This window comes from Trachymyrmex septentrionalis, unplaced genomic scaffold (assembly GCF_001594115.1).
Source record: "Trachymyrmex septentrionalis isolate Tsep2-gDNA-1 unplaced genomic scaffold, Tsep1.0 scaffold75, whole genome shotgun sequence".
NCBI classification, from domain to species: Eukaryota; Metazoa; Arthropoda; class Insecta; order Hymenoptera; family Formicidae; genus Trachymyrmex; species Trachymyrmex septentrionalis.
This window is the reverse complement of record NW_017305938.1, coordinates 178,065-193,903: the sequence shown is the minus strand read 5'-3', so window position 1 is coordinate 193,903 and position 15,839 is coordinate 178,065. Positions and strand designations below refer to the sequence as shown.

General features: G+C 29.3%; 1 protein-coding gene and 1 pseudogene across 2 annotated transcripts in view; both read right to left on the bottom strand.

Annotated features, from left to right (window-relative positions):
* The window catches only part of LOC108754065 (uridine phosphorylase 1), a 37,262-nt gene that overhangs the window by 5,814 nt on the left and 15,609 nt on the right, over positions 1 to 15,839 (bottom strand). Inside the window, exons 1-2 of one of the 2 annotated variants that reach the window (XM_018496102.1) lie at positions 9,821 to 10,145; positions 3,136 to 3,259 (exon numbers count right to left, since the gene is read on the bottom strand). In XM_018496102.1, the coding sequence (XP_018351604.1) occupies positions 3,136 to 3,259; positions 9,821 to 9,942 (246 nt within the window). In that variant the 5' untranslated portion in view covers positions 9,943 to 10,145. Of the gene's footprint in view, positions 1 to 3,135; positions 3,260 to 9,820; positions 10,146 to 15,839 lie in introns of those variants that run through there. The other variant, XM_018496103.1, reaches the window with a different exon arrangement.
* LOC108754047 lies at positions 10,274 to 15,428 on the bottom strand (annotated as a pseudogene).

The window sequence follows — 15,839 nt, the reverse complement described above, 5'->3', positions numbered from 1 at the left end:
CACACACACACACACACACACACACACACACACACACACACACACACACACACACACACACATCTCGGTATCGTTTCCCTCACTCCAAGCGATGCGCAACGCTTGGAGTATAAGATGATAAATGATATAATGAAAAATATAATCCAATTAACGTTTTATGATGCAATATTATTTACATTTCATCCAATTTGGAATTAATTTTATAAATAAATTATTGAACAACTAACAGTAATTTTATAACGATCCATGCGAATAAGGATTTTATTCATTTTATTTCGATGTACCAATTTTTCCTTAAATCTGACGTTATTATAATAATTATTTTTAATTTCTCTACTAAGAAAAATACATAAGAAGGCATAGATATAAAATGATTCCCGAGCTAAACCCTAAAAAATTTCTACCTTTCTTTTTATCCAAATATTTATATTTTTTATTTATAAATTATCTTTCTAAAAATTATAAGAGATAAAAAATACATATATGATATTATATAGATATCGCAATATCTCTTACGATAATTATTATTTGTACACTGGGAGAAAAAAATGATTGCAAGTACTGTAATTTATAGTCATTTTCTGAGTCAACTATAAATTTATGATTATTTTAACCATACACATTATAGTTTCGACACTAAAATATGATCATTTTACAACTATAACATGCATTAAGTTTTTCCTTACCATATTTCTTTTATAGTTATTATTGCCATATAAATACTTAGAATGTTAAGAAAATAGCTATAATAATTAAGAAAATAGTTATAATAAAAATATAGAATATAACATTCACTACTATAATGACGATTGCATTTATTACGTAAAAATAATTATTTTTATTTACTATTCGTATATTAACATTTTACTATACCTATTAACAATTCAGATTATCAATTATAATGCAATTTTTTCATATTTGAGAAAATTATACATATAAGGTTATTATTATTATTAATATTATAGCAGTAATAACCATAATAATGGACCTACTCCATAATTTTTTAATGCAATTACAGTCACAAATACCAAATACTTTTCTCTCTGTGTATAATTATTGCGTGATTTGTATTTGACCAAAAAAAGTGGCATTTAATATTTACCATTTATTATGTCGTTGATGTGAGATAATGAGAAAAAGGAAGAAATAACGCTGATTAAAACACAATATAATTTTTTAACGAGAAAAAAATGGTGAAACTATGATAACGACGTAATAATTCTGATAATTATGTCATTCGAGTTTTATACAATAATATCCAACATGAAAGTATATATGAATGTTTAATTTAATAGAGCTATGCGTTTATAAAATTTAATTAATTAATTAATTAATTTTTAAAAATAACATATTTGCTCACATATCTTTATCATAATACGTTTTGCAACATACGAGTGTTAACTAATAAAATAAGTGCAACTAATGCACACGCGCGCATCGCTTTTTGTTGTGTGTTCAAGATTACGCACGTGTCTATTACTCTATCAACCGACTATTACTTTATCAGCCGACTTATCGTGATAAATAACATCAAATACTTTTCAAAGTGCCATATAGTAGAGGAGAAGATGGTATTATGGCATCCCAGTTTTACATAACACTTTGTTAATAATCAATATTTAAGTTTAAAACTCGACAATTACATTCGTTAAAATTTTGTTGAATCGATTCTAAACTCAAAGTTACGAAATATTTATTATTTAGGATACTATTAATAAAAATGTGGCGACATCGCGTAATAATTAAAAAAAAAAAAATGAGTGGGTAATGTGACCTTCCGTAAAAATAGCCTTAAAATATTAGTTTTGTTTAAAAAACAGTATTTGATTACAAAATTAACAAAAAAGTAAAACATTTTAAAATGTATGCAAATGAATGTATATACATTCACATAACTTCTGCATATAAGCTGCTCAGTACTAAAAATAGTACACATAATATAAACTATTGATTAAGAGTAGAGCTACAATCGATTAAATAATTATTTTTATATGAAAACCGCAAAAAAGAGTAATCAATATCCATAGAGGGCCACATTAGCAAAATGTCATGCTATTGTTTAAATTTGCATAACTCAAAATATATACAGTCAAATAAAATGTTAAATAACATATTCAAAAATACATATATTCGTGGATAATACGTTCAAATTCAAGAAAAATAAGGAAGTAGTTGTAATTAAATGTTAAAATATACCTCAGAAACGTGTTAAAATATTTAAAAATAAAAATGCGTTATAATAAATGTCTGACTATTAAGTATTGGTATATTAGCGTCATGGTGTAATGGCAAGCTACTGAACAAATAATTCCATAAGGAATCATTAGGATTTGCAAGATAATAGCGAAGATATTAAGAGAGGGCCTCTCCCCCTCCCCCCACACACACACACACACACAAATACCTTCTCCTCTACATATCCCGAAGATATTTTTCTCTCTAAATACGATGCCAGATTTACAGAATTTGCGTAACATGTCATGATTTTTAGTAAATTGAAATAAAATAAACTAAAAGTCTTTGAAATATGTACTATAATATGACGGAGAAAAAAAAGTGATTTTTTTATTGAAACGCATAATGGTTATATCCATCGCATCTAGAAAGTTTTATCTATAAAATATCAATCCAGCAAACTCCTGTTAATTGTAATTTTCAACTCTACAATGTAAGTATAATTCTACAATATAATATAGCATATATGTTATATTAAATAAAAATTATATCGTGAGTGGGAAATTACCACAGGTACGCGTTACATATAACTTTGTATTTGCAGGAAATAATTGAGCTTTAAATAAAAAATGATTAAGAATAAAAGTCTTTTGTATATTAAATTTTAGACTTTTAATAAAAATTAATCTTATGCATTTAGAAATTTTTAAGGGATCTTACTTTAATAGACTATTAATATCGGGCTTAGTTACGAGATATATAATATTAAATATCACCTAGCATCGAAAATTTAAAAAAATGTAATGGCATCTAACTAAATTTTTGCTAAATAGAAGTTGACGTAAAATTGCTTAAGAAATAGTACGTCAACAAAGTTTGTCCAACTATTTCAACGAAGATTTTTTACCTAAATGTATTTCAGATCTTTGTACAAATATAATAGGAATTTCTTTGATTTACCTTAACGTCACCAAACATCTCAACCAGATCGTGGGAACCGCTGCCAAGTGCGAGATGGTACAATATGTCCTGATCCATAAGTTCGATATTGGGATTTCGTAATCGTACGGAGCCATCGCTGTACCTATAAAAGATGGAAAACCGGTTTGACTTTTTATTTTATGATAGAATATCTTAAATATATCCATTAAAAACCTTTTGCATGGTCATGAATGCAATAAAGTATATATTTAATACAATAATTGAATAACTTCACCGCGAAATAGATAACATGTATCATAATATTGCAACCGTAGCAAAATATTTGATTTAAACGTTTTCGCAATATACGTGCTACAAATATGATAAATTCCCCTTGTTTATAAAATATACAATTATCCGAGTTTACACAAGATAATTAGTATTCAGAATTATTAATTATGATGTTTGAGTAATATTTAAATTATAATATATTATCTTATTTCTGATATTTAGTTTATATTTAAGCAAGAATATTAACATTTAAATGTATAACATTTTAAATTAATTAAAAATCGGCAATTTTTTTTTGTGTAATACATTACGGCTCTCTACTGTTTTTTTCTTTGTAATACTATTAAAGATAACGATTAAACCAAGACGATAAATGCCTTTATATCGTAAATCTCAGCGTTTGCATAGTCTCTGGATTATCTTTAGATCGCGAGGCACAAATGAACACCGATTAAACTGCGGTGATGGCCTTTGACATCACGACGTCATGAAATTGATTCTACGACAAACGATAGAACGGACAATCGCATCAACGTCGAAAATTGACTTCGTTAATGTACTCGTAAGCCTAATCAGTTCCGACTGTCGACGGATTCGCGCATCGTAATTAAGTCATCTCCGTTCGATGGCCGAATAAATGTATTTCGTTTCTGACGTCTCGGCAAATCGGAATGTACAACGTGATCAGGAAAGAAATCCTCTGCGATGTGTAACAGTTCAATATTTGTGAAAAATAATTCGATGAAATGATTCAATATTTATATTTTGACATGCAGATTTAGGAATAAAAATATGAAGAATATGGATTGTGGAATATGGATTGTCAGGAGCAATATCTATAAAGATATTATATTTCAAATACAGAAATGGGTCAAGATGGAGCTGAGCAGAACAGCAAAGTGCTGTTTGCTCGTCTTAAGACTCGCTGGATTGTTTGTTTTTCCAGACTACCTGGAAGAGTTTTCTATGGAAGAAAATACCCACCGATAGTTCAGGTTCGCCTATTGTTTCTGGGTGTATAATACTGCTCGACAATGTAAATGTATACAGTACACTTCTTTAATTTCTAACTTGTTATTGATAGCTTCGATTTATAAACGCGAAATCACAAGCGTTTATTAATCCGTTTAGCTATAATGATCGCTAATCTAATGGACAATATTCACGAGTCACATTTGTTATACTTTGACATCTGTCACTTATATCTGTGTCCAAAGAAACTGTAAATGCTTATTATTAACAATTTGCCACAATACAGTTTTAGTCATTATCCTTTAACAATAATAAAAGTAAAATGCTGTAAGAATAAATCTAGAATAGGAAAGAAAGGCTAATAAAAGTCAACTAGTAAATTATTAACTACTCGCATGTATTTGTATAATTTACTGCGTTTATATAAATTAATATTTTGTGATTATTTACGTACTAACATCCGCGTTGTTCTTATCAGCTCTTCTTTCCTATTTAGTCTTTAATTATTCTTTAATTTGATTTTCATCATATGTCGACTTTTGTTGCATGTGGTATTTAAATGAGAATGTTCAAACTTTTTTCGTTACTTATGATGAACAAAGAAAGGCCTCCAGAAAAAAATTTATAAGAGATACGTTCAATACTTGACGAGAAATCTATTATCATTGGAAAAGGTATATTACAGTATTTGATATCTTCTCATCAGTATATTCCTCACATCATGTGTACAACTTGTAACCCTGTCCACGTTGTCCCCCTGAGAAATTTTGCATGCATAACCAGTGTGAAGATGTTCACCAATTTCCATCTAAATGTCTCACTATGTATGTAAGCTATTCAGAGGCTATTACTTGCGCTCCTTCAAATATAGATTGATGGATATGAAATAATTATTAATTCATGTCTCTCCAAATTCATGTCTCTGGAAATTTAAGAAAGGTCTTTTTTTGATTCTCGACGATATGACAGTTAACTAATTACGTCTCGGATTACGTTTCTGATAAAATAAAGTCCAGCTGGGAAATAAGTTCTGATGTTGAGATCGAGTTACTTAATAAAGTAAATAAAAGACTTTCAAAACTGATTAAACTTTTAATAGATATTTAATAGAGATGCAGCAATACTTTCTTTTCAATCAATTTAAATTATGGAATTCAATTTAATTGGATTGGATTGAAGTAGAATTAAAAATCTAGGATTTATTCTTGATCTAATGTCGTTGATTAGAAAGTTATAATGACGAATAAACATTATCTTTTGTATCTTCGAACGTACATGATCCGAACAAGAAATCGTCTTCCCTATCCGTTATTAGATAAAAATCAGAAGAGAGAAACAGATATATAATCTAATATTTAAGACCACTCATGTGTTTTTTTATCTTCTAATCGCAATGAATTTTTTATTTCTTCTATTTCCTTCGTTATCGAATAAAAATCGAAGAAGAAAGGTCCAGACAAGCCCCTAAATCTAATTTTTTCGTCACTATACTATACTTTTTTGTCAATCATAGCTTCAATCGTCTATTGCTTATCTTTATCAACTTAATTTTAATCTTTGAATTAACATTAATCTTTGAAAACGTTTTTGCCCGAGAATAAATAATCCGATCACAAATCATCACACGTTTCTTCAAATCATCTTCCCTTTTATCCGTTATTATGTAAAAATCAGAGAAGGAAATTAGTTATATATAAATTAATATCTATCTAGCTGCATCTTTTTATTCGCAGCTGTAACTGGTTCGTTATTCTATTAACCGATAAAGAGATTTCTTCGAATTTTTTATTTCTTTTATTCCTCATCGATAAAAATCAAAGAAAAGAAGCTCCTAAGTATCAAATCTCCAATCAATTATTTATTGATCATAACTTCAATTAATTGTTGCTTATCATTATTAATTTGATATATTTTAATCTTTAAAAAAAATGTTATTTTCCACCACCCATGAGATATCTTTGCTCGAGGAAAACTATCCAAGGTTTCTCCTTTGGCGTTATTTGTCTTTTGTATGACTTTGCGACGGGCTTTTCATTATTCTCTTCACACAAGCTCGACAGAAACTATGCTCACACGCGAATAATATAGAGAATGTGAAGATATACAGTCTGTTGTCTATACCACGGAGTTGCGCTCGCCATATTTCCGTTGTTATCATCGCAAGACACAACCATGCATCTTCGTTTCATCGTCAAAATAGTATTATCGTTCTAGTCTTCTTCGCGTATCTCGCAATAATTTCTCATTTCGCTCATACTGAAGAAAAGGATAATCGAGTTTTTCTACTTTATGTTGTGTATTCTATGATAAATGTGAAAAAAAATGCATCTTTTAAAATATTAAGATTAATGGATAGATATAAGTATGATTAAGGTATATATTAGAGTGTTTTGAAGTTTGTAAATTAAAATATAACAAAATATAGCAAAAAGTGTTATAATTTATATAAATGTATTTGCTGTTTGTCGTTTCAATTTTATAATATAATTTTTTTAATAAAAAGCTTAAAAATTATAGTCACAGATTAAACGGCCATTTATTCGTAAATCACCGCACGTTAACAGTGTTTGGTTGACATGCATTATCCATGTGCGACTTACAAACAAACGGTCGTTTAATCGTAATTAATTTAAAATTACCGTAATTAATAAAAAAATTAGCAGTTTTGAAAATTGGATGTCTAAAATTAGTCGTTTAATCATAATTAATCTAAAATTACTTAATTTTTGACTTTTAAAACTACTGTTCGGACAACAATTAGCAAATATGTTTATACCTTATTTTGTTGGAAACTTTCTCACTGTGATATTTTGATTCGTAAATTTTGGTGCACCCTGTATATTTCTGCATTTTCCTGAATAAGTAAATTAATATTCAAGAACCACACATAAAAGTCACCAAAAAAGCAAAATGACTTTATTTTGATTCTTCATGTCAATAAATAATTAAATTTTAACAAAAAAAATCATCATTTTGACTTTCATAACGTCAAAATAAAATCCAAATAACGTCATTTCGACTTTCTCTTGACTTGTGTTTTTCGGTTAGCGCAGTTTAAATAAACTATTGCTATCAGAATAATAATTTTATTAACACCATAATATATCACTTACATAATATTAATAAATTATTTGTGCAATAATTTATTTATAATTACGTAAAATGTCAATATGTCGACGTTATTAGCTATTACGTATTAATATTGAAATATTCTATAATAGAATTAATATAGAATATAACATAAACGTACAAGAGAAATTATTCCACTTTCAACAATTAATATATGTAAAAGAAACATATAGAGCCAATGTTTGTGCACATAATTCTTTATTACCAACGCCAACATAGCGAATTAATGTACGTCAATTCGTTGAAATTCAAAAGCGCAAATACCCCATTTTCTCATGTAAAAAATTTCATATTCGCGATAATAATAGTCTACAGCAGAACTGCAAGAGAAACTTGTTTTATAATACAATTTATAGTATAAACATTGACTTTATATGTTTCTTTTACATATATTAATTATTGAAAGTGGAATAATTTCTCTTGTACGTTTATATGCCATATTAATTCTATTATATTGTAGAATATTCCAATATTAATACGTAATAGCTAGTAACGTCGACATATTGACATTTTACGTAATTATAAATAAATTATTGCACAATTAATTTATTAATATTATGTATGTAAGTGATATACTATGATGTTAATAAAATTATTATTCTGATAGCAATAGTTTATTTAAACTGCGCTAACCGAAAAACATACCAAGTTAAGAGAAAGTCGAAATGACTTTATTTGGATTTTATTTTGACGTCATGAAAGTCAAAATGATGATTTTTTTTGTTAAAATTTAATGATTTATTGACATGAAGAATGAAAATAAAGTCATTTTGCTTATTTTATATTACTTTCAAAATATAAACGAAATATGTCGTTTGCTTGGCCCCCATTTACAGTCTATTTTTTTTTAAACAAAACGTAGAGTTATGACTGAAATTGAACTTCGCAGGTAAAAAATGAGGGTATATATTTCCGACAAGTCACGAGTCTCTTGACAGTATTCACGACCAATCCCGTGAGACAAATCGATTTTTGTGGTCAGTCAAGTCTATTTGTTAAGACCTAGCTGCCAGTTTCCCGTAAAAAGAAAATTCCTCGTCTAACTGTGGTACTACCTGATCTCCCCGTATTCTCGTCTGTCAACTTTACGCAGAACAAACACAATGATCTAACTCCGTATATCGTAAAATCGATTTAACAGAATAAAAAGCAGCCTTTCAAACATCAATCTATTTGTGTATTTGTTGCATGTTAGTTTTTATAGATTTTGTATTTTCACAAGTTGAAATTGACTACACTACGATCAATAAACATTTCTGTTTACGTAAATTTAATTTATTAATTCGATGAAATAAAATGACAAATCACAAACACTCATCATCAATCAGCAATTCATATTTACAATTGGACTATAATTTTTAATTTCGATATTTTGACAATAAGACTTACTTTGTGTAAAACAATATTATAACCTTTAATATTTAATTTTTAAAATCAATTCTTACATAAAAACTCGCTCTTTTGTCAATTATCAAACATAAATTCATATATATAAAATTAATTTTAACCAATCCGTAATTGAATAACATTGTACAAAAAAGAGTTAATCCATTAAATTGAAAAAATAATTTATATACAATGACTTACGAAACTGATCAAATTGTTATAAAGTTTTTTTGAAAGACTGTTTTCGTTTCGATTGTTTTCTTCAAATCAATCGTTAACTAATTGTGTATATTTGTATCAGTTTCGTAAGTCATTGTACATCACTGTATAATTGAGTTAGTATAAACACAAATAAGTAAAGAAGAAAAATATGCGGTTCAATAATATTTTTGCATGAATTTTACAATTTTCAGAATATAAACTGCACACCGATTATTTTTCGGTCTTGAAATACAATCCTAAACTAAAGCCGAAGTACGGAATATGCATAAAAGTATGTAGTATACAATTCTTAATTATAAATTGATTTATTAATTTTAAATTGTATTTATCAAAAATTTTTATTCAGCGAAATAGTAATTTTTTGCTCGTTTCAGTTCGCTATAAAAATTTAAATAAAACCTAAAGTTTTTCACTAACAGTAAGAAAAATGTTTCGTTGGATTAAGTTGGAATTCTGAAAATGAATGAATCAGAATTTTCTGATTGAATCCACTAATTCTACACTGAAAGAAAAGATTGGCTGAATATGGCGTAGCATTTTCAATCGGTTGCAGCAGTTAATTAAAAATATACTATACCATATTTTACCATCTAATTTTACCGAAATAATCGGAATTCTAATTGATATAATCAGATTCTTCTGGTTCGTTCTCAGGGTTCGTCTGATTCTTAACGGGCAAGGTAAGACTTTCCAGTTTTCATTGTCTGTAAAAACGCGTCCCTACCTAACCGGATCGACGTATTCTCTGGGTTCCATGACCTTGTCCTGCTCCATAGGTAGCTTTAGCGAGCAAACGTGCTCCTCCGACTCGTCCAGAGTCCTGTCCTGGCAGGCGCACGTCGGCATCCTGATTCGTTTTTCAAATCACAAATTGCACACCACCTTGGAAATCAGTAGATCGTCGCGCGGACCGAAGATTTTGCGGAACTGGTCAATTCTGGCTTTTACCTCCGAGGGTAGCGGTCTGTTAACGTGAACGATATCAGATAGCGCGATATAAGTTTCGCACGTTTCGTGTCGAGCCGATCGACAATATCAGAAAATAGTTGCCGGCGATTGCGACGGGATCTTTATATGTATGTCACTCGAGACGAGTACCATGCCTCATTCTCACCCCACTACGTCGCTGCCATTTGTGGCCAATCGCCGGACACGTTCTCTTCAAACATGGATACACGCATAACCGGTCACTAGCTAGTGCAAGTGCAAGTTGCAGGCCACCAATGCAGACCACCAATGCTACGTCCGTGTCGTGCCAGTTTACACGACTATCGGTAGCAGAATGCATATATAGGGTAGGGATGAGAGATCGCGAATCAATTTTCTGAAGACCTGAATCATTTGCACTCGGTGCGTTTCATTCGAAAATGGAAGCTCGCAATCATTTTGGTCTTAAGTCTGTTTTCTGTGGCTAAACTTATCGTGTGTACAATTTTGGGATTTAAAGTGAGATAAGTATACACTTTCCGGGAAAAAAATGTTTCATGTGTAATTATATAAAATTATATATAATTATATAAAAAAAATTAACATATTTGATATTATAATATTTTATAATATTTTTCCCGGATATGATATTCCGAAAACGAAAAAGAAAATTCTAGTAGAAATAAAAAACAGACTTCTTGTTGTTTATCAAATATTAAACAAATAATGCTTTGTAATGTGATGAGCCTCAAGTGGAACGCACTCCGGATGAAAGAAAAAAATCGATTCGTTTAGTCTAGCGGATCGAAGTAACTCAGGCAAGCAGGGAGTTGCCGTCTTCAAAGGTAATTTCAAAAATCAGATTTACGCGTAGAATATCTCATTTTCAAATCTTATACGGACGAGTAAATCTGTAGTAACAAGGTAAAAATTTTAATTGACACACGATTTCAATTTATTATAAAAATGTACATAGAATTTCTTGTTCTATGCTTCAGTCACTGCAAAAGCGTGCGTATAAAAGTTTCGATTGAACAGCACAAAGTATCTTTGCGCAATTTCAGCATACAGTTACACTTATTTTCATTTTAAACTGAATGCCTCGATTAAGTACTCAATCTATATCATTAGCTATTTTATTTTATTGACAACAGCCGCTTGCGGGTCTCTTAATAGTCCGCATTAGCTCTTTATATGAATTCATTAAGTTTCTCCAATAATAAAATATTACTTCAACATTAACAAATATTAGGTCCAAAATTGACATATTCATTTGACTTGTAATTTGGAGTAAAGCTTAAGCGACGTCTACAATAAGCTTTAAGCTATAAGAAATTTATTTATCAATCGTAGTCGATGACTTTCCTCTCATCTCGGTAAAACATGTTTCATGCATGAATACGTATAAATATGTATAAACATTATATATAGAGTAACTCCGCCAAAAACGCCGCGCTGGGATTTACGCCGCAGAAGTCAGAAAAAATAGGAGTGAGGGTAATTTTCCTGCAACTATTCTGTTACATACCTTTATGTTATTGTACATTAGTATTGTGTTATGATTTCAGCTTCTTACTGTTAATATTAATGAAATTATTATTGCGAGTTGAATCGATTTGTCATTATAATAAGTAACGCCATCATAAATTATAATCTACATAAAATGATTACTGTAAGACGTGTAAAAGATTTAGTGGTTATTTCGTGATACATACGTGTAGTGGAATAATAAAATAGTGTAGCAAAATACAAGTGCTTTGCTTTCGTATTTTTTGTTAAGTTTGTTGTCTTGTATATCCCACCTGTTTGGGATATACGGCATTTTTAGCAAGCGGGATTTATGTCCAAAGCGTACAAAGTGCGCAGATTGAATTCAGTGCACTAAATGCAATAAACACATAATATGAAATATGTACCGCATATCATAATACTTGTAATATATGTAGGAAGATTGTAATTCTTATTTATTACTTCATATACATATTTATCATTCTTATTCCTTAATAAAACTTTATAAACACACTTTATAACTTATTGTGTCATTATACGTTTTATCTATATGCATTATTTTTGTAAATTTTCCATGAGCCGTACATACTCCTTCTTTCCTTATGAGTCGCATCGCTATGGAATATATAGTACAATAAAAATACAAGGATTTCTAATATTTTTTTCATAGTATAATAGTAGACAGTACAAAGTTTTTACTAATACAGTTCGTTTACTATAAACATAGTAAATAATATTTAATAAATTAAGTTTTCAAGGTGCGGCGTATATATCGAAGTTAGTCTATATAAATATTCATAAACATGTATAATCATATACGAAATATGTGTCCATACATGTTCATACATCACTTTTTCTTTTGTAAAATTACTTTTTAGTGTAATAGAAATAATAATGTTAATGTGAAAACATTAAAAATAATTAAAGGGATAATTTTCGCATTGTTCGTTTTAGAAAGAAACAAGTTTAGGAAAATGTATAAAAAAATGTTCATACACAATAATGCATAATTTTAGATATAATTATACATAAGTAATTTTTTTTACATTTCTTCAAACTTGATTTTTTTCTAAAACAAACAGTATGAAAATTACCCTTTTAATTATTTTTAATGTTTTCACATCACTATCATTATTTTTATTACACTAAAAAGTAATTTTACAAAAAAAAAGAGGGATGTACGAACACATATAAACATATTTCATAGATGATTATACATGTTTATGAATATTTATGTATGTTTATACATATTTATATATGTCCATGCATGACAATTTTTTTTTACCGGGATTCGACTATAATTGGTTAATTTTTTACGACTTGAAACTTAAAACTTAAGTTTTACGCCTTAAAATCTTATTGTAGACGCTGTTTTAAACAGACTGTGGGTAGGAGAGACTGGGAACAGTTGCAATGGAAGTAAGTTGTAACAATGCGTATATTTTTTAAATGACATGAGATAAGATGATCATATGGAAAACAAAAATAATTGGTATCGAGGCCTGCATCTGCTTCATGCCAATCACACGTACGCCGTATGTAAAAAAAGTTATATGTACTGTGCTCAAACAAGCCACATAAATGTAAATCTACAATTTTATACTTTTTTGCTTTAAACTTTCAAATAAAAGACTTTTTACCATATTTTCAATTTATTGATTCTAAAATACGTTTTCTCAAACTAGGCGCTTTTTTTTAAATATTTTTAAGTGATTTCAAATATATTCATATGTAGCAAATTTTAACAACACATCGGTTTGGAGTTAAAAATACCGTATCGCTAGGGTACATTGTAACACCATTACAATTAACGGTAAATGTTAAGAAGAGCCCGTTTACCTCAAATTTTGATAAAAATACACTGAATTGATATATTTTCGCGTAAAAATAAATATCTGACAAGAAAAACAAGTCGCTCTGCTTTGTGAACTAAAATATTTTAAGTTGATGACTATTCAGGTTAGGAAATCTGTCACAGCCACGAAATACTGCGAAGTGCGCTAAGGTCACATTGTCATGCTCTAAGACCTGTGAATACGTTATAAGTATTTGCGTTATAAGTATTTCTTATTATAATAGATATTATTCACTGTTTTACAAACGCAAATTCACTTCTTTGAAAACAAATTATCTGTTTTGATACACAAATTCACTGTTTTGAAACAAATTCCCTACTCTAAAACACAAATTCACTGCTTTTTAATACCAAATTTACTGTTTTTTTTTTAAATAAAAATAATATAAGAAGATAATTTCTGTTTTAGAACAGAATGTGTTTGAAGAATAATTTGTTTTTAGAACATGTTACAACTTTCCCTAGCTTTGTTTTATTTTGTCCTAAATCGGAGCAAGATGTACTTAATTAAGATTTTAATATTTTACTCATAATAGTCTAAAATTACACTTTTTTGCAAATAATACTATAAATCTAAATAGTTGTTGCGTCATGTGCATTAAAAGAAATAAATATATATGTTATAAATAAAGAAATACATGTATTTTTTTAAAAATTGGTACAATTATCTCCAGTCTATCCTACCGAAATTTTTTAGACCTATTAATTTATATTTTTTGAAGCAGAACCTAAAAATTATTATATATATGTAATGAATATCTATTATATAATTATATTTATATATTATATAATGATATATTACACAATATACATAAATTTATTATAAACTTCTTATAATAAAAGAATAATTTTCAAACTTGATATTTTGATGTAGCAAATCGGAAAGTACATCTGTGAACTCTAAATTCTGCAGCTGTAGAAGCGTTTATCATTTTAAGGTTGATCTCGGATAGAATGGCACTCATCGAATTTTTCGCGTTTCACAAGCTAGAACCACAGTGCGAAATAGGAGTGCGAAATGAAATTCGCTGTTTCCCTTTTTGCCAGAGCGAGAAATTGGAGTTATTTTAGCACGACTAAAAGGGTCACCGGAGACGTTACGTAACCAACCCCCTCGATCCACAATTTCACACACCTGCCTGCTCCGAGGAAACATAATTCGAGGCTCTTTCATTTCCGTCGGTATATCCATTTCTTTTTTACACTTGGGCGTACTTCTCCGTGGAAAATCATAGCGGTAAGTTGCATTCGCAAAACTTCCACGAGCAATTCGTTTAGAAATTGTTCTAAAGCTTTCCGCGGGATATCGATAAATAAATGTCATCTCGATGGACCGGTTGCGGGCACGCTTTCTTAATAACGCTCTGGTGAACCACTTTATTTTCCGCCGTGCGTTTTCGAATTATTAAACGCGAAATTTTATATTGCCGAGATAAGATACATTTCTGTTATAATGATATTTTCTTTTCTTTTATAATGATATATAACTAATGAAATTTTAATAAAAGAAATTATATTAAGAAGAGCTACAAGCCAAAACAAAACAAATTTTAATGTATATGTGATACAATTGACATTAAGCAACATAAAAATTAAAGTAAAAACAAGATAAAAATATGTCTACATATAATAAAACTAATGTTTCGACCTTCTTCGGGTCATTTTCAAAGTTATAAACTAATATATAAAAACACGGTTGACTAAAATAGGCTAACAAAGACAACTAATTATACGGATACAATAACAAAAAATGATTAAAAATTTAATAATAAAATTTTGTTATTTCTTTATTAAAACTACCATCATTTTTCTATGCTATAGAAACGAAATGTGATATCATTAATTTTCCGTGATAAAACCTTTGAAAATTTCTTTTTCATTTAAAATAAGATCAACGAAAAGTTCTATCACTACAGTGTCCAACAAGTATATGTATCTCTCCTCTGGTTGTTTAATTGCATTTCTAATAATATACGTGGATCACTTTTATTTCCGGCTTTTGTTGTATTTGTATCGAATCACGAAGAGTCACAAACTTCATGTTCTTGGTACTGGCAGTATCAGAATCGATCTCACGTCACGATGTCGGAAAATGCCTATGTCTTCCATACTTTCGAAGGTCAATTGTTTATTTTGTCGCGATCACGATCACTTTGCACCAAATAAAAATATTAACATCATATACTGATTTTCACAGTTCACGAATCGTATTATTCGTGCAAGTCATTACAAGCGTGATGAATCGAAGCAACAAACAAGAGTGTTAGTTGCTCGACAATTTTCGTACCGCGAAATGATGCTGAATCGTCGCTACTTTTAGACCGATGCCAACCAATGCCGTACGTCAAGTGCACCACTGCATTTGAATCGCAATCTGTTTTTGGCAAGCAGAAAATGTCTTAAGATAGCATAAGCTTAAAACATTCATATATTTGATATTTATTCATTTTTG